General features: G+C 51.1%; 1 protein-coding gene across 2 annotated transcripts; it reads right to left on the reverse strand.

Annotated features, from left to right (window-relative positions):
- Positions 1 to 1,387: 1,387 nt before the first annotated feature.
- On the reverse strand, positions 1,388 to 9,302 carry LOC111153183 (PIF1 5'-to-3' DNA helicase). 2 transcript variants are annotated; one of them, XM_022512036.1, is made up of 12 exons: positions 8,221 to 9,302; positions 7,249 to 7,381; positions 7,030 to 7,155; positions 6,762 to 6,915; positions 6,556 to 6,670; positions 6,372 to 6,478; positions 4,858 to 4,997; positions 4,388 to 4,494; positions 3,628 to 3,715; positions 3,341 to 3,486; positions 2,292 to 2,483; positions 1,388 to 2,081 (listed from the first exon to the last, which is right to left on the reverse strand). In XM_022512036.1, the coding sequence occupies exons 1-12, from the start codon at positions 8,824 to 8,826 to the stop codon at positions 2,022 to 2,024; spliced, it is 1,974 nt and encodes a 657-aa protein (XP_022367744.1). In that variant the 5' UTR covers positions 8,827 to 9,302; the 3' UTR covers positions 1,388 to 2,021. The 2 variants fall into 2 exon arrangements, with proteins under 2 accessions (XP_022367744.1, XP_022367743.1); XM_022512035.1 differs by having other exon boundaries at positions 2,018 to 2,483.
- Between the last annotated feature and the right edge of the window lie 7,877 nt (positions 9,303 to 17,179).

Genomic DNA, 17,179 nt, shown 5'->3' on the forward strand with positions numbered 1-17,179 from the left:
CACCTGCACTTTATAAATGAGGAAACCTCCAGAGAGGTTGTGTAACATCCCTAAAGTCACACAGCTGGAGTGATGAAATGAGGTGGAAAGCCAGGTCTGTCCCCTGACTATCAGTCAAACTCTCCACAGGCTGTAGCCCCGCTTCCTCCATGAAGCCCACAGGGAATAGCTGTAGGCCCTCTGAAAACGACAGCACTGAGCCGCCCTACCCATGGTCTCCACTCCTTGAACACCTGCTGTGTGTGCTGGGCCTCTGCTGGGCTTTGGAAGATAAGGATAAATTCCCTCAAATGCCCAGATTTCACAACGTCCTGCAACCAGAATGGTTTCACTCTTCCTACCATTGTTGATTTTACATTTAAAATTACATTTTACTGGGGCGCCTGGGTGGCTCAGTTGGTTAAGCGTCTGCCTTTGGCTCAGGTCATGATCCCTGGGATTGAGCCCCACATCAGGCTCCCTGCTCAGCGGGAGTCTGCTTCTCCCTCTTTTTCTGCTGTTCTCTCTCTCTCTCAAATAAAATCTTTAAAAAAAATAAAGGGGACGCCTGGGTGGCTCAGTTGTTAAGCATCTGCCTTCAGCTCAGGTCATGATCCCAGATTCCCAAGATGGAGCCCCGCATCGGGCTCCCTGCTCTCTGTCAAATAAATAAATAAAATATTTTATAAAAATAAAATAAGATACATTTTATTCATAATCAGGGAACCTAGTTTTAGCCAAAACTGCAAGGGCCCCTAAACAGTTTCTAGCAGACTCTGATCAACTGAAGCTAGGGTTTTTTTTCTTTTTTGTTTTTTGTTTTAAGATTTTATTTATTTGACAGAGGGAGAGAGAGAGAGAGCGCACAAGCAGGGGGTGCAGGAGAGGGAGAAGCAGACTACCACTGAGCAGAGAGCCCAATGCAGGGCTCAGTCCCAGGAACCTGGGATCATGACCTGAGCCAAAGGCAGCCACTTAACCAAATGAGCCACCCAGGCACCCCATCTGAAGCTAGTTTGTTGATGATCCCTTCTCCATCACAACATTCAAGCTGGAGCCCCACCCAAGCAAGGCACAAAGTGAAAAAGCTGCAACCGAGACCCCAGCATTCAGATGTCGTGACAGGTCCATATCCTGCCATGTGAATTCTCTTCTGTGTCCTTGTCTGACCCCTGGGCAACAGTGATTCACCTTGTCATTTCATTGTGAGTCACCAATCTCGGGTAACTCAGCTTTCCAAATAACCAGTGATCCTAACAAAAACTCACATAAGGGTGTCATGATGTAGCAAACACCTTGTGTGCACCCATGGGGATAGGGCCCTGGCTACAGGTGTAGCCCGTCTCCCAGGCAGGGATGCCTTCTTAAAGAGAGCAGATGACTCAACTCACAGTCCTTATACAACTCACAAGTTTATTTGGCCTAAATAAATGTAATCTGAGAACATCCATCTCAATACCCCTAAATACTTTCTTCTCCAAAAAAGGAGCTTAAGATACAGGCACATGGTTTGCATTGAGTGTTCTCAGGTTAGGCTCAGGAAAGGGTTTGTCCTGGCCTGTGCTAGCCTGGGCCTTCCTATGACACTAACCCCAGTTCCCTTCTCTGTTTGGGGCCTGTACTTGCCCAGAGTCTCCCAGTCCAGGGCTCCTATAGCCTATTCCTGCTCCTGGAGTACCTGTCTTCACTGCCTCTCCCCTCTGCAGCTCCAAGAAAGCACCATTCACAACCGCGTGGCCCTGGGCCAGCCCTCACAGACAGCTTTGTTCTAGAACACCAGGTGCTACCATAGGCCCATTCCCAACTGGCTCAGAAAGGGTTTCTCCTATTCCTGGAAGTAGCTCACCCAGGACAGGGAGAGAAACTGAGGCACAGCTGGCAAATGGGTGGAAAGTGCTCTCCCTTGTGCCCTGCCAGGAGGCTGAGAGCCCTGCAGAAGGCAGAAAGAGACACTGGCTATCCTCCCCCAGTTATCTCCAGGGGCCCTGGCCCACTAGGGAGGAGGTAGAAGGGGAGACCACCATTTGTCTTCTCTTTGAGGCTCAAAGGTTTGGGTCCTCATTCTCCTGGTCTGAGGCTGCCTCATCATCATTTGGAGACTTCTAGATCAGAGACAGAGAAACCCAGTCATGGACTCATGCTGTCCCCCAGGGCAACAGCCCAGGGGCCAACATCTCCTTCCTCTTGCCCCTGCTCCCAACAGAGCCGGAGAAGGCTCTGCCACCCCGACCCTATGGCCCCTTGGCCTTCCCTCTGTCCCAGCTCCCGGCTTCCCATGCCATATGACCCACCAACAGGGGACTCCCTCTTACCAGGCCGAGGCCCCCACCCTTCCGCAGGGCAGCATAGAAGCTCAGCACACGGGGATCACAACGAACCACCATGGGATCAAAGTCCAGCACGCGCAGGCCCTGCAGGCTGCGGGCCCGGGAAAGAGCCACGTAGGCCTGGCCACTGGCAAACACACGGCCCAAAGAGATCTCCACGCAGTCCAGGGACATGCCCTGGAGAAATGGAGGGACAGAGCTAGCACCAGCTTAGCCTGAAATCCCTTGTGCACAAGAACCTGACCCCACCTGCGCCGGCCCAGAGACTGCCCCTGGATCTTTTCAGCCAGTCTGGAGAGTCTCAAGGCAGAGAGACAGATTGATAAAAACTGTGTGTCTGAGTAGGCGCAGGTCCAGGAGACACAGATTGAGGATTAGAGTAGAGGGATGGGGGTGAAAGGAAAGAGCTCAGGCCTGGGTCAGACAGGCAAGGAAATGAATCCTGACTCTGTATCTCCCTCTCTGTGTGACCTTGGACAACTTACTTAACCACTCTGAGCTCTGGTTTTCCCTTCTGTAAAACGGGACCGATTATCACATCTACACCTCATACAGTTGTCAGGATTAAATTTAACATCTGGTAGTGGCTCAGTCAATGGCAGGAAAGGAGATGACAGAGGGGAGAGTGTGTATCTGGGAAAGGTAGTGGAAGGAGGACAGGAAATGTGCAAAAGAAAGGCTAATTCTACCACTGGTCTGAAACTTTCCATCCAGGGCAAGCTCAACCTCCATAAAGCCTTTAAGAACCCCCTTCAAGGGGCGCCTGGGTGGCTCAGCGGTATAAGCCTCTGCCTTCGGCTCAGGTCATGATCCCAGGGTCCTGGGATCCAGCCCCACATCGGGCTCTCTGCTTGGCAGGGAGCCTGCTTCCCCCCTCTGCCTGCCTCTCTGCCTACTTGTGATCTCTGTCTGTCAAATAAATAAATAAATAAATCTTAAAAAAAAAAAAAAAAAGAACCCCCTTCAACATGCCCCAGGCCTATCCTGTCCCCCATCTGCCCTGCCCCTCCCCATCCCCCACACTGGCTGCTCACCTGGCTCTTGTGGATGGATATTGCCCAGGCCAGCTGGAGGGGCAGCTGCTGCCGGCTGAGGAGCTGGCCCCCGGTGGCCTGCACCGTCCAGCGGTCAGCACGGATGACCTCAGTGACTCCGCACAGGAACCGCACCTGGGGCAGCCCTGAGGGAAGCGTGGAGAAGTCCCACCTTTTGGTCCTGCTTCAGGGCTCAGAGGTGAGGAGCAGGCTTTACCCCTCCAACCTAGCCTTCTCCTCACACATACCCCAGGGCTGCAAACTCACGCAGTAGGCCCATTGCTTACCTCTCCCCTCAGTCTCAAACCCAATGACCACGCCCCGGGCGCCATTCACCAGGCCCCGGGACACTGCTAAGTTCTTTACCAACATCACCTGCAAGGGAAAGCGAACTTGAGTCAGAGAGAGTAGCCATGGCCACACCTGGCTTCAGCTCCAGCAGTCGCTAGGACAGTTCCAAGAAGCTAGGGGAACACCTGGAGAGGTACAAAGTCCTAATCCTTAACTCCATCACCGCCTGACTGTGACCCCTGTGGCAAGCTGCTTTATTTTCTCCAGTCTCAGTTGCCCCTGGTGTCAAAAGGGAATGACATTTGCTGTTTGCCTCAGGAGAGGGTAAGGAGCAGTAAGGTAACAGGCATCACAAGGCTCTGAAAATGATTGTTTCTATTATAGGGTATGTGCATGGGCAAAAACTGTGAGGGATAGCCCCAGATCCTGTACCCCTCTTCCAACACTTAAGTGCCCTTCAGAACCTAAGGAAAGCCTCCCATTTGGCCCACCCCAACATCACGGGAAGAAGCAGGGCTCTCTCACAGACACTGAGCTTTAGCAAGGGAAAGGGGCTTGTCCAAAGCACTGTTGCTGGTGCCCCAGGCCTAGCAAGAAGAAGCAGTGGGAAGCTGAGGACAGGAAGGTGGGTGGGAGCAGGAGGGAGGGAGTTCACTGGGGTCACAGCTGGGCCCTCTGGCTATGGAGCTGCCTGGGCTAAGGGGCAAGGACGGGGAAGCCCAGACCCCCCAGGTCTTGGCTCTGCTTCCCATTCACCTGGGCGCCCAGCTTTAGTTGAAGAATCTGGCTAACAGGACACTGGGCATCCAGGGTTCGAGCTTGCTCAGGGTCGCTGTCCATGGCCTTAAAGCTGTGTACCTCACCTAGGAAAAAAGAGTTAGGCAAACAGATTACAAGTCATTGACTTGTGGTTCAGTTTCCAAAACCACGTGTTAGACCAGGGTATAGAAGGAGGTAGTGGGGACAGCTGGGGCTTTGGAATCAGGGGCCTGGGTTCAAATCTTACTTCCAGCATTTACTGGCTCAGTGACCTTGACCTATTCAAGGTCATGCCTCTCAAAGTCACAGTTACATCTGCAAATATAAGGGTTTTTATGGCCAGAGAGGTTGGGGGTCTAAATAGTCAAATGGCCCCAAGGGCCCAGGCTGTTAGGTGGGGGTGGAGACCCACACCAGCCTGATGGCCCCTCCCAGCTGGTTTTGACCAGCCCTGGTTCCCTGCTCACCTGGTAGTTCCTGTAGTCGCCTCTCATTGGTGAGGGCCACGTCATCCTGGTGAGTGCAGAGCCTTGTGGCCACAATCCCATCTCGCCCCACCTTGTGGGAGGCTGTGGCCTGGAGTTGGCGGGTCACTTTGTCTGAGCACCTGTAGGGGCTGGGCTGTCAGGGCAGAGCCCACCTGAACACCAGGGAGGGTGGGGCACCTGGCTGATAATGGCCCAAGCCGTAGGGCATGGATCAGACTTGGGGTTTAGAAAGGGGCACCAAGGCAGAATGTATTGGCCCCCAGGCTGGCCAACTTGCCTTTCCCCACTCGGAGCCCCGACATGGGGAATGATCATTTACAGATCATTCCCCTCCTCCCACAGAAGGAGGCACCCTTCCCTGTAAACGTCCCCAGGTAGGAGCTAGCCACCCTCCCACCCCAGTGCTCCTGAGGAAGTTGGATATGATGAGTGAGCACAGGCCAGAGGTTCAGAGGACCTCGATAAGGCACTGAGGTTGATACCCTGTCAACTGGTAGCCTATCATCAGACTGGCCTCCGGGCTACAGTCTTCTAGCCTTGCTTGCTTGCTGCCCTGGGGGTAAAAATCTCGCCTGTGTTTCTCTTCTTGTTTAAGTTTGTTTCTTTTTATTTAAATTCAATTAGCCAATGTATAGCACATCATTAGTTTTTGATATAATGTTCAAAGATATTTATTTATTTATTTAAGTAATCTCTATGCCCAATGTGGGGCTCAAACTCCCAATCCTAAGTTCAAGACCCTCTTGCTCCTCCGACTGAGCCAGCCAGGTGCCCCTAGCCTGTGTTTCTATCTCAAGCCTTCATCCACATGGAGAAGCCTGGGTGCGACAGCAAATCATGTGAGAGTGGGGGAAAAACTTAAGACCTACATCTCTCTCTGCTTTGCCACTCAATCTTCCTATTGTTCCCCACATATGCTGGTGTGTGCTGTGTGCCTTCCTACCTGATTCATATATCTGTGACAGGGCCCCTAAGCATAGAAAGCCCCTCACTACCACCACCTCCTGTCCCAATCTGGTTTTCAAGGCCCAACTCTGGCCCATGTCTTTGGCCTTCCTGGCCTCTTGCCTGCTCGCACATTAGAATAGTCACGGCATTTCAACCTTTTGTCCTAGTTGGGGTGGGATGGTGCCTGAAAACTCTCTCCCTCACCAAATGACGCTGTAGCCTCTAAGAGTGGAAGGAACTTGGGTTTTATAGTCAGGCCAGGTTCAAATCCCAGCCCAGTCACTTACTGGCTGCAATTTGGGGCAAGTCACTTCACCTCTTTGAACACCCCATTTCTGCATCTGTGAAATAGGAGTATTAACATCTCTGATTTCTTCTTGTGTACCCATGTGCCCATACTTTCCTGATACCTACTCTGTGCCAGGGCGTGTGCTGGGTGATGGGAACCCAACCTTGGAGGAGACAGGGTCCCAATGCTCAGAGAGTGACTGCCTTCTATGGGGCCATGAAGCACTTTTCCCCCTTCTCTTTTCACCAGGGCGCACCTTCCCAGCCTGACAGCTTGCAGCAGAGAGATGAAGTTCTGGTCTGCCTGCCTCCACACTTCGGTCAGCTCCAGAGTCACTGGGACACACCTTCTCCAGCTCTTGGCCTGGTGGGGCCAGGGTAGGGGTTTCAGGGAGAAGAGCAGGCACCTGTCGGGGGGCAGGGCCGGAGGGTGAGTGATACCTGAAAGCAGAACTTCGGGGGCTGGGAGCCCTTGGTTACAGGTGGCAGCTGTAGGAAGTCCCCACAGATGATGAGCTGGATCCCTCCAAAAGGCTTGTCCTGTTGCCGGACAGCTCTGCAAAGGAGCATGGGGGACTTTAGAAGCTGAGGTGGCCAGGTTCCAGATGGAAAACCACCAAAACCCAGCCCTTGCTGCACATACTGACCTGGCCACCGCTTCCAGCTTGTCAAACAGGTCAGCCTCCACCATGGAGATCTCATCGATGACTAGCCGCTGGCAGTTCAGCCAGCCTTGCCGCACAGCTGGCCGCTGGGCCAGGGCCACACACTGGGCTAGGGGAGCCTGGCCTGAGCCAATGCCTGTAAGTGACACCATGCAGCCTGAGACCCTAGCCATGTCTCAGCCCGGAGCCCCCTCTCCCATCTCACGGGACTGGCTGGCTTCCCGTTCAAGCCCCAGAGGTCCCCACTTACCTGCAAAGGCATGGAGCGTGGTACCCCCGATGTGGCAGGCTGCCGCCCCAGTGCTGGCAGTAGCCACAGTACCTGTGGGAGGCAGTGAGCCCAGGATACGCTTCAGCAGATAAGACTTCCCTGTCCCTGAGCAGAGGGTAAAGTGAGGGTCTCCTGCTCCTCCATCCTACCTCATCACCGTTCCCCCAACCCCCCACGCTGCCCCCTCCCCCCCACTACCTGCACTCCCAGTGAAGAAGATGCTCTGGCCTTTCAGGACCACCCTTAGCACAGCAGCCTGCTCCTTAGAAAGCTGTGGTTTTGTTGGGGGCAAGCTCAGCCTCTTCACAGGCAAGGGCCATCTTGGGGCTTCCTGTGGGGGGACAGGATTATCTTAGGGCTTCCTACCCCCACTTAGGCATTGCCTGGGTGCCATGCTAGGCCTGGTAGCCCTTTGTGTCTCTGCTGGTTTCACTCCCTGAAGCCCGCAGGCAGTTTTGGTTCCCCAGGAGATCTTACCAATAACTACTCCAGGCCAGGTCTCTCCTTGAGGAAGGGCTCAATGCTGGGTCTCCACTGATCCCTGGTGCCCTGGTAACTGCACTGTGTGGGTCTGGATCCTCCCTTGGCTCCGTCTCCTGGTTTCCCTAAATCTCCTGGTTCTCTCACAGGTCCTTCCTTCTCACTTCTCTTCCCATCACAAACCTGCCTGTCTCACAGCAATACCCTGCCTGGCTCCATCTCCATCTTCTCCCCAGCTTAGTCTCAAACCCCTGTGGTCTGTGATCCAGTCGCCCCAGTTCGCAAACACTGTCAGACCTTCCAGACTCTGTCCCCTCCAACTGATCAGACCTGTTGGCTGCGCCTGACACTGCTGGCCACTTCTCTCCAAGAGCTCCTCTCCTCCAGGCCCAACAGCCTCCGACTTTTTCTTCTGAAATCTCCTTCCTAAGCCTCCTTCTCTTTCTTTTTTACCATGAGGTGGGCCTGCTCTTCCTATTCTAGCTTACTCAGGGATTGCACTCAGAAACACAGGCACAATTCCCACATCTCTGTCATGCTCAGATGTTGGATGGGCATCTCCTCTGAGATAACCAGCAACCCCCTCCCATGTCCTGCCACCACCTCCCCCCCCCCAACTTGGGCCCCCTGGGTCTCTTCCATCTCAGGGGCACACCCCTCCTTGAGGCGTCCCCCCTTTCCTGTGCTCACAGTGCCAGGCTCGGCTCCCGCCTGGGGTTCCATGGGCCGCTTCACGGGCGTGGCGTGCGGAACCCGGGTGGCCACCGCGCGCTGCATCTCCTCGGGCTGCACGGGACTGATGGTGACGAAGTCGCGGGGCCGCGGTCCCAGCAGCTGCGCCCGGGCGGAAGCCGGCCCGGGCCCGGGGGCCGCGGCCAGCTTGAGGCGCAGCGTGCGCAGGAAGCGTCGCAGGCGGTCGGGGGGGCAGTCGGAGAGCAGCAGCTGCACAGCGCCTGCCCCGGGGACGCCGTCGGTGGGGAGCCGCAGCGTGCTGCGTCCGGCCGCGGCGAAGCGCGTGAAGAGACGCGCGGCCCGCAGAGGGAAGCAGCGCGGCCGCCCCTCCGGCCCAGGCGCCTGCAGGCGCAGCAGCAACTCGCGGCGCTCATTCCGCCCCAGGCTCAGCTCCGCCGAGCGTAAGGCCTGGCGCTTTCGCGGCTGCCCGCCCGGGCTCAGCTCCTCCAGAGCCACGCGGCACCGCAACTCCGCGTCCTCGAATCCCGCGGGCGCTGTCTGGGTGCCCGACAGCATCGCCACCGCCTCTGCAGATCTGCAAAAAGTCCGGAGAGCCGGGGTCATAAGGACTCAGTGGACCTAATAGGGAGCCCGGTCAAGGCCACATAGGTTCACGGAAGCTGTCACTGGTAAGACAAAGAGGTCACGGAGACGGCAAGAGGGACCTGGGATCAACCGAAATTCACGTAGATATTACTCTCTTACCAGTATTTTCCAGAGAGGTGGACGGGGCAGTGTCAAATGCACTCAGGAATGGCGAGCCTCAGCTCTCCGACTCCTGAACAAAAAAGAAGCCTGATTCCAAGAAGCCCAGGGCGGGCAAGGGAATCCGGAGTCCTCTCCCAAGGAAGCAAGGGAAGCTTAAGTGGAGAGATGAGCCAGGAGACATTCTGTCTTCCAGATACGTTCACCGGTTTACATGCAGCCAGGTCAGTCTCACTATTCCCCGTGTACATTAGTGGAAACAGAGTGGGAGAGGTTACAACGACTGGTAGGAGTCAGGGTTAGTGTGATTCCCAAGCCCTGACTCTTCCTTCCCATCTCAAAGTGGGCACCGGGTAGAGAATGTTTGGCTGGGGAAATCGCCGGGGACCCTGGAGCTCGGGAAATCATGTTTCCTCCGTCTGACCCACTCGTCTACACCCTCCCGGCAGAGACCCTTTGAAAAAGCAGGCTCTCTGTCTCCCACCTCTGGGGTCGCGTGGACACTCACTTGCACCGGCACTCGGACGAACACGCTGAACAGAGCCGGCCAGCTAGTGAACCTCGGGAAGTAGGAACTTTCAAATACTAGAAGTAGAAAATCACCCTATTACCGGCCGGATCTTTAAATTCTCCAGCCAATCAGAGGCAGGGGCGTGACAACGGGCGTCTTTTCCCAGAGCTTGGGCTGTACCAATTGCCCCGCGGTGAGAGGAGGCTTATTGTGGTGGGCGAGTACACCTAATCTCTTGCACCAGCGGGAGAGGTGGGAAGGGGCGGAGCTCGGCCACGCGTGATGTTGTGTCACCCAATGCCGCTTGAAGATTTGTTTTTAGAACATTACCTCCAACACGCTTTTTCTCGGCTCCAGCCCTCACACTGCGGCTGAACTTGGCCTTTGGAAAGAGCTGCCTCTGATCCCACCCACCCGTGTTTACCTTCACTTGGCGGTTGCCCACTCCTGCGCTGACTACCCGGAGGTAACCACCCCCGCAATCCCCATCGCCCCCACTGCTCTTTCCACCTTTCTGTGCTTCTGTAAGGGTCAGTTTACTCATTTGTCTCTCACCGGGCTGAGGCCTTTTGGTGAGGAATTCCAAGACCTGCGCCAGGTGCTCAGGGAGTACACAGAAGTACGTGAGCCGCTGTCTTCAGGGAATTCGTATCCCTTTTGTTGCACTGGAAGCTGGATAATTTATTTTTAATTATCTTTTCTTCCCCCTTATTGAGGCTTGGCATTTATTAGCTGGAAGGGATCTTTCAGGTGAGTCAGCCTCCAGATTTAATGCCCTCATTTTTCAAATGAGGCTCCAACAGATTTTACCAAAAGCCACATAGCTTGCAGATAGCAAAACAAAACCTTGAACCCAGTCTAACCTGGTGTGAACATCTGCTGTTTACTGCACTACACTGCTCCCAGGGGACTAGTCTAACTTCATGAAGGGAATCTAGGCGTGGACTGGAATCTCAGCTCCTGACAGCCCCTGCAGCGCCCCAGCCCTGCCAGTTAGAGGTTTCTCTAAGAAAGTTTCCTTAATGTCTCAAACCTCTGTTTCCTCATATATAAAAATGGTGAGAGATGAAAATGTGATGATTGTATAGCTCTGTGACTATACTAAAACCACGGAATTGTTTGTTTTAAATGGGTAAACTGTATGGTATGTATTTATATCTCAATAAAACTGTTAGAAAAAAAAACAGGAGAAATATTGTTCCTGCCTATTAAGAGTCTATAGAAGGAACACAGAGCTTTTTTTTTTTTTTAAAAATTTTTTTTATTTATTTGTCAGAGAGAGAGAGAGAGAGAGCGCGCGAGCGAGCACAGGCAGACAGAATGGCAGGCAGAGGCAGAGGGAGAAGCAGGCTCCCCACAGAACAAGGAGCCGGATGCGGGACTCGATCCCAGGACGCTGGGATCATGACCTGAGCTGAAGGCAACTGCTTAACCAACTGAGCCACCCAGGCATCCCAGGAACACAGATCTTTATTTTGGCCCAGTGAGACACATATCAGACCTCCAGAACTCAAGATACTAAATTTGTGTTGTTTTAAGCCACTAAATTTGTGATAATTTGTTAGAGCAATAGCACTAAGAAACAAGTACAGTCACACAGCCAGAAAGTGAGAGAACTGGGATTATAAACCCAGGTCTGTTTCCACAGCCTCTGTTCTCTCTTCCCATTACCCTTTTCTTATGATGGGCCTGGCGCACTCACAACCAACCTACTCCCTTCCCCTCTGTGAAGTACCCCAGACTACCTCTAGAGAAGGCACAGACACTTCCACATGGATTTTTCCCCAACACATTTTTCTTTTGAGCTTGGAACTTAAAAAAAAAAAGTACAATATACATAAAATTTACCATCTTAACTATTTTTAAGTGTACAACTCATTGCCATGAAGTACTTGATGTACCTGATTGTTGCATAAACATCATCACTATTTCCAGAAAATTTTCATCATCCCAAAAAGAAAGTTTGTACCATTAGATAACCCCCTACTCCTTTCTCCTCTCAGCCCTTGGTGACCCCAACATTTTATTCTTTTTTTTTAAAGATTTTATTTATTTATTTGACAGAGATCACAAGTAGGCAGAGAGGCAGGCAGAGAGAGAGGGGGGAAGCAGGCTCCCCACGGAGCAGAGAGCCTGATGTGGGGCTCAATCCCAGGACCCTGGGATCATAACCTGAGCCAAAGGCAGAGGCTTTAACCCACTGAGCCACCCAGGCGCCCCCCAACATTTTATTCTGAAAATGTTCCAACACATACAGAAAGGTTGAAAGAACTTTACAGTGAACACCCATATACCCACCATCAAGAGTCTATAATTAATATTTTGTTGTATTTATCACATGCCTAGTCGTCTGTCCATCTCAACATCCATGAATTCATCTGTTATGCATTTTAAAGTTGCAGACAACAGAACATTTCACATCTAAACACTTTAACATGCATAGCATTAACTAGTTTATGCTTGTTTTCTTCCTTAAGTAGGCTCCATGCCCAATGTGGGGCCTGAACTTACAACCCTGAGATCAAGAGTTGCATGCTCTACTGATTGAGCCAGACAGGTACCCCTATGCTTATCTATCTATCTACCCACCTACCTATTTAAAAAATATTTTAGGGCACCTTGGTGGCTCAGTTAAGTGTCTGCCTTTGGCTCAGGTCATGAGCCCAGGGTCCTGGGATAGAGTCCCCCTGCTCTGTGGGAAGCCTGCTTCTCCCTCTTCCACTCCCCCTGCTTGTGTTCCCTCTTTCGCTGTCCCTCTCTCTGTTAAATAAATAAATAAAATCTTTTAAAAATATATTTTATTTATTTGAGAGCGAGTGAGCACAGGTAGGGGGAGGGCCAGAGGGAGAGGGACAAACAGACTCCCTGGTGAGTGGGAAGCCCTATGTGGGCCTCCATCCTAGGACCCTGAGATCATGACCCAAGTCTAAGTCAGATGCTAATTGACAGCCACCAAGTCTCCCCTACGCTTATCTTTTTTTATGCCTTTTTTTTTTTTTTAACGACTTTATTTACTATTTGAGAGATAGAGACAGTGAGAGCAGAAACACAAGCAGGGGGAGTGGGAGAGGCATTAGCAGGCTTCCCGTGGATCAGGGAGCCCAATGTGGGGCTCCATCCCAGGGCCCTGGGATCTTGACCTGAGCTGAATGCAGATGCTTAACAACTGAGCCACCCAGGTACCCGTATGCTTATCTTTTTAATGTAAACTTTACATATGGTAAAATGCACAGCTCTTAGGCTTATTATGAGAAGAGTTTTGACAAATGCAAATATCTGTGCAGCCCAACCCTTATTAGGATATAAACTCTGCTGTCCAATATGGTAGCCACTAGTCACATGTGGCTAATTTTAAGTTCAAATTAATTAAATGAAATTTAAAATTCAGTTTTTGAATCCCACTGGCCATGCTTCAAATGCTCAACAGCCACATGTGGCTAGTAGCTACTGCATTAGACAACATAGATTTAGGACATTTCCTTCATTGCACAAAGTTCTAAGAACATTATCGTCACCTAGAAAGTTCCCTCATGTAACTTCCTTCCTAGTCAATCCCCATCCTCAATCCTTTTCCCCCCCACCATCCTCAATCCTTAGGAAACTCTTCTCTGACTTTTTTCTCACCACAGATTGTTTTAAATTTTCTTATAAATGGAATTATACATTATGTATTCTTGTGTGTACAGGTTTCTTTCACTGAGCATAATGATTTCCTTAAATCAAATTCATCCGTGTTGCTTTATCAGTAGCTGGTTCCTTTTTGTTGCTGAGTAGTATTCCACTGTATGAATATACTAGTTTATCCATTTTCCTGTTGATAGATATCTGGGCTCTATAGATTTATGCTTTACTTTTTAAGAAATAAATATTTCAGTGAGAAATTACTGGGTCATCAGGGGTGGCACAGTCCATTAAGCCTCTGGCTTTTGGTTCCCACCTAGGTCGCGATCTCCAGGTAGTGGGATCGAGCCCCAGGTCTGGCTCCATGCTCAGCACGATTCTGCTTAATTTTCTCTCTTCCTTTCCCTCTGACCCTCACCCCTGCATGCTCTAAAATAAACAAATCTTTAAAAAAAAATTGCCGGGTCATTGACTAGGTGTACATTTAGTTTTATATGAGATTGCTAGGGATTTTTCCAAAGTGGAGGTTCGTAAGAGCAGCAACAATGAGTCCTTGTAGGGAAAGGAATCGAATGAGTAACTGGGTACCGCTTAGCGGTTGATTAACGGTTCTCAGGCTCCGCCCTCTTCCCCGTCCCAGCGCCGCAGCCCCGTCAGTTGGGTCCTGATTGGTCCGTGGAGGAAGGAGGCGGAACCAGAGGATTTCACGTCTAGGGCCAGACTTCCTCCTTCCAGGCTTTGGGCAGTCGTTGCGATCCTCACTGTTCTCCTCAGTGCTGCCGGGAGGTGGGGGGGGGCAGGGTCAGTTAAAAAAGAAGCTCCCCACAGCTCCTGGATCTCTCACCTAACCCCAAGCCTGGTTTTAACGCAAGCTCTTAGGAGGAACGAGTTTTCGTCATTATGAACTTTTCTCCTCGAGAACTCTTTCCATAAGTCATGCGCTCTCTTTTACCGGTGGTCTCAATTTTAATCGCCTCATTACTAAAAACCAATAGTGACATTAATAGCACAGGACTGGGCGGTTTACAAAATGCCTTTACTTCCGTAATCTCATATGATATTTAAAAGAGCCTTTACAGAGGCTCCTGACTAGCTCAGTCTTAAGGTTAAGCTTAAGCGGTTAAGCGTCTACCTTTTGCTCAGGTCATGATCCTGGAGTCTCAGTATGGAGCAGGGGGATCAGGCTTCCTGCTTAGTGGGGAATCTGTTTTTCCCTCTCCCTCTGCTCCTTCCCCTGCTCGCGTTCTCTCCCTCTCTTGCGCTCACTTTCTCTCTAATAAATAAATAGAATCTTTAAGAAAAAAATAAAAGAGCCTTTACAACCCTAAGCTTATAGGGACAGTTTTGTAGAGATGCTGAAAGGGTCTTCCAGCTTCCAGAGCACTGCCTCACCTGGCATTACTTCATCACCAGGTAGCTGACACTCATTAAACCCCTGGTACAGGTGACCCTCCCTCCTTGAAATCCTTTCTTCTTTTTCCACAACACACTTCCTTTGTTTCTTTGTACTTACTGGCTGCACCATATAGGTCTCCTTTATTAGGCCCTTTTCCCTACCAAGACCTCTCAATGTGGAAGGACTTTTTTTTTTTTTTCCTTCTATCTTTCCCAATCCCATGGCTTGATTATCAGCTGCATGCTGATTCCCAATATTGTATCCCTAGCCTGCCTGTCTCCCCTGAACTCCAACTCTGTCTCCATTTGTCCTCCTGGTATCACTACACAGATGCCTGGCAGGCATGTCAAACTCACTTTCTCCAGAACAGGTTTTTTTTTTTTTTTTTTTTTTTTTTTTTTTTTTTTATTTATTTATTTGTCAGAGAGAGAGGGAGAGAGAGCAAGCGCAGGCAGACAGAATGGCAGGCAGAGGCAGAGGGAGAAGCAGGCTCCCTGATAAGCAAGGAGCCCGATGTGGGACTCGATCCCAGGACGCTGGGATCATGACCTGAGCCGAAGGCAGCCGCTTAACCAACTGAGCCACCCAGGCGTCCCCCAGAACAGGTTTTAATCTCCCTCTCCAACACCGCATAAACCTGTGTTTCTCCTGTCTTTATCTCAGTAAATGCACCACCATTTTTAGCTCAAGTTAAAAACCCACATCATATTCCTTTTTTTTTTTTTTTTTTTTTTTAAGATATATTTGACACAGAGAATAAGCAGAGGGAAAGGGAAAGGGAAAGGGAGAAGCAGACTCCCCATTGAGCAGGGAGCCTACACTCAGTCTTTCCAGCCCTTCCTCTGGGAAGCAGCTCTCACCACACACTGTGTACTTTTTCATCAGAGCCCTTCTAAGGAGTTGTCTGACTTCCTACTGGCTCTGCAGCCCTCCAAGGCAGGGCCCGGATCCTGTGTGGCCTGGTCATACAGTGCTGCCGAAACATTCAGTCGAGAGCAAGGACTCTGGAGTCAGGCGAGGTTCGAATCCTTGCAACTACCACTCACCAGTCAAGGGACCTGAAACAGGTCTAAGCTTCATTGCAATGAAGATAACAATTGTATCCATCTCGTAGGTCATTATCCACTTTTGTGAAGATGAAAGGAGATACATGTGAGGAGTTTAGTACAGTGAGCAGATGACAGAGGCTCCCTAAATTCTTTTGAGTGAATAAATGCCAGGATGAAGTATTGGAAAGCACCCCACTTCAAAGGCCCTAAATGAGTTTTGTTGATAATATAGTGTACATGCAAAAGAGACTCAATCACTTCCACAGCCAGAAACTTTCAATGACTTCTCCTTGCCCTGAGGTTATAATACAGTCTTCTCAGCACAGCCCTCAAGGCCCTTTCTGCACTGAGCTCTGTCTGCTTCTCCAGCTTGGCTGCCCTACACACACACACACACACACACACACACACACACACACACACTACTGCTTCATTTCTCTTTGTCATGGCTCTACTCTCCCCTCTGCCTAAAATGCTCATCTTGCCCCTTTGTCCCAGTTTTGGTGCTCTTTCTAATATACACTTACCCTTATATACATTTAACATACTCTTCTCATCTTTCTTGATAGAGGACTGGGCCATTATCTTACAGCCATTAGTGTAAGGACTGACAAACAAGGCAAATAAAATATTTGTGTTGAATGAATGCATGTGGTGTAGAGGCAACAACTAGAGGGCCAGCATGGGCTGGGATGGGGAAACTGATGCCAAAGTGGTTGTCAGTGGCTCACTCCCAAAAGTTACTGAGCTCGCTGGATGTGAAAACTGACCTTACCCCACCCCAACCATGAGCTGCTTCTGTGCAACTAACGTGAATTCCCCAGGGTCTCTGGTCTCCTGCAGGTGTTTTCTGAGTCTCCAGGTACAGGATCTTCTGAGTCCTCAGGCATGAGGTGCCCAGCTTGGAAAGGGAGTAAACCAATATAAACTGTATTGAGGGAATAAAACCATGGACTGGCTGCAAGAGGTTGCCACATACACTGACTTTCTCAGATCCTATAAGATGAAGGAACCCAGGCCCAGCCATAAAGACAAAGTAGGCCCCCATCTTCCTCCCCCTTGGGCCCCAGGCTACCCTTTTCCATGCAGGGCTATAAGTGGCTTAGGGACATGAGGGCCAGCAGAAGGCAGTGAAAGGGGAACTTGGTCAACTGGTGCAGCTGCTGCTATAGCAGCCAGAGCCAAAGGAGGTCACTGTTGATCCCACATATACTTAATTCTTCCTGCTGAAACAAGCTTAGGCAAAGTTGGCTAGGAGAGCTGAGAGGGAAGGGGGAGGGACGGTGCTGGAGGCTGGGATGTAGCCAGTCACTTTCTCTGGACCTCTGTTTCTCCAAATGTCAAATGAGGGCGCACGGTGGAAACATTCCACTCCCAGCAAGGCTGTGGAGCCTGGAAGATCACCACTGGATGGAGGTGGGAGTTGCAGGATGACCCTCAGATATAGGAACCAGGGAGAACAGCTCTGTGCAACGTCCAACGAGGGCAGAAGAACACTGCATTTGGGGATCCCTGAGAACCATCCCCCCCAAGGAACCCCTTAAGTCCACTTGATTCCCAGCCCCAAGTCTTCCCGTTACCCGATTACCCGGACCGGACGCGAGGTCCAGGCCCGGCCCTGCGAAGAGGTTCCTG

The sequence above is a fragment of the Enhydra lutris genome, unplaced genomic scaffold (genome assembly GCF_002288905.1).
Source record: "Enhydra lutris kenyoni isolate GAN:26980312 unplaced genomic scaffold, ASM228890v2 scaffoldscaffold31, whole genome shotgun sequence".
In the NCBI taxonomy this organism is placed as follows: Eukaryota; Metazoa; Chordata; class Mammalia; order Carnivora; family Mustelidae; genus Enhydra; species Enhydra lutris.

Bases quoted from the DNA above. Each gene is read 5' to 3' on its own strand.
- LOC111153183 (XM_022512035.1), bottom strand. From the start codon at position 8,826: ATGACCCCGGCTCTCCGGACTTTTTGCAGATCTGCAGAGGCGGTGGCG. The intron at 6,479-6,555 runs GTATCACTCACC...TGGCCCCACCAG, and splicing joins CCCCGAAGTTCTGCTTTCAG to GCCAAGAGCTGGAGAAGGTG. The intron at 3,487-3,627 runs GTAAGCAATGGG...CGCTTCCCTCAG, and splicing joins GTTTGAGACTGAGGGGAGAG to GGCTGCCCCAGGTGCGGTTC.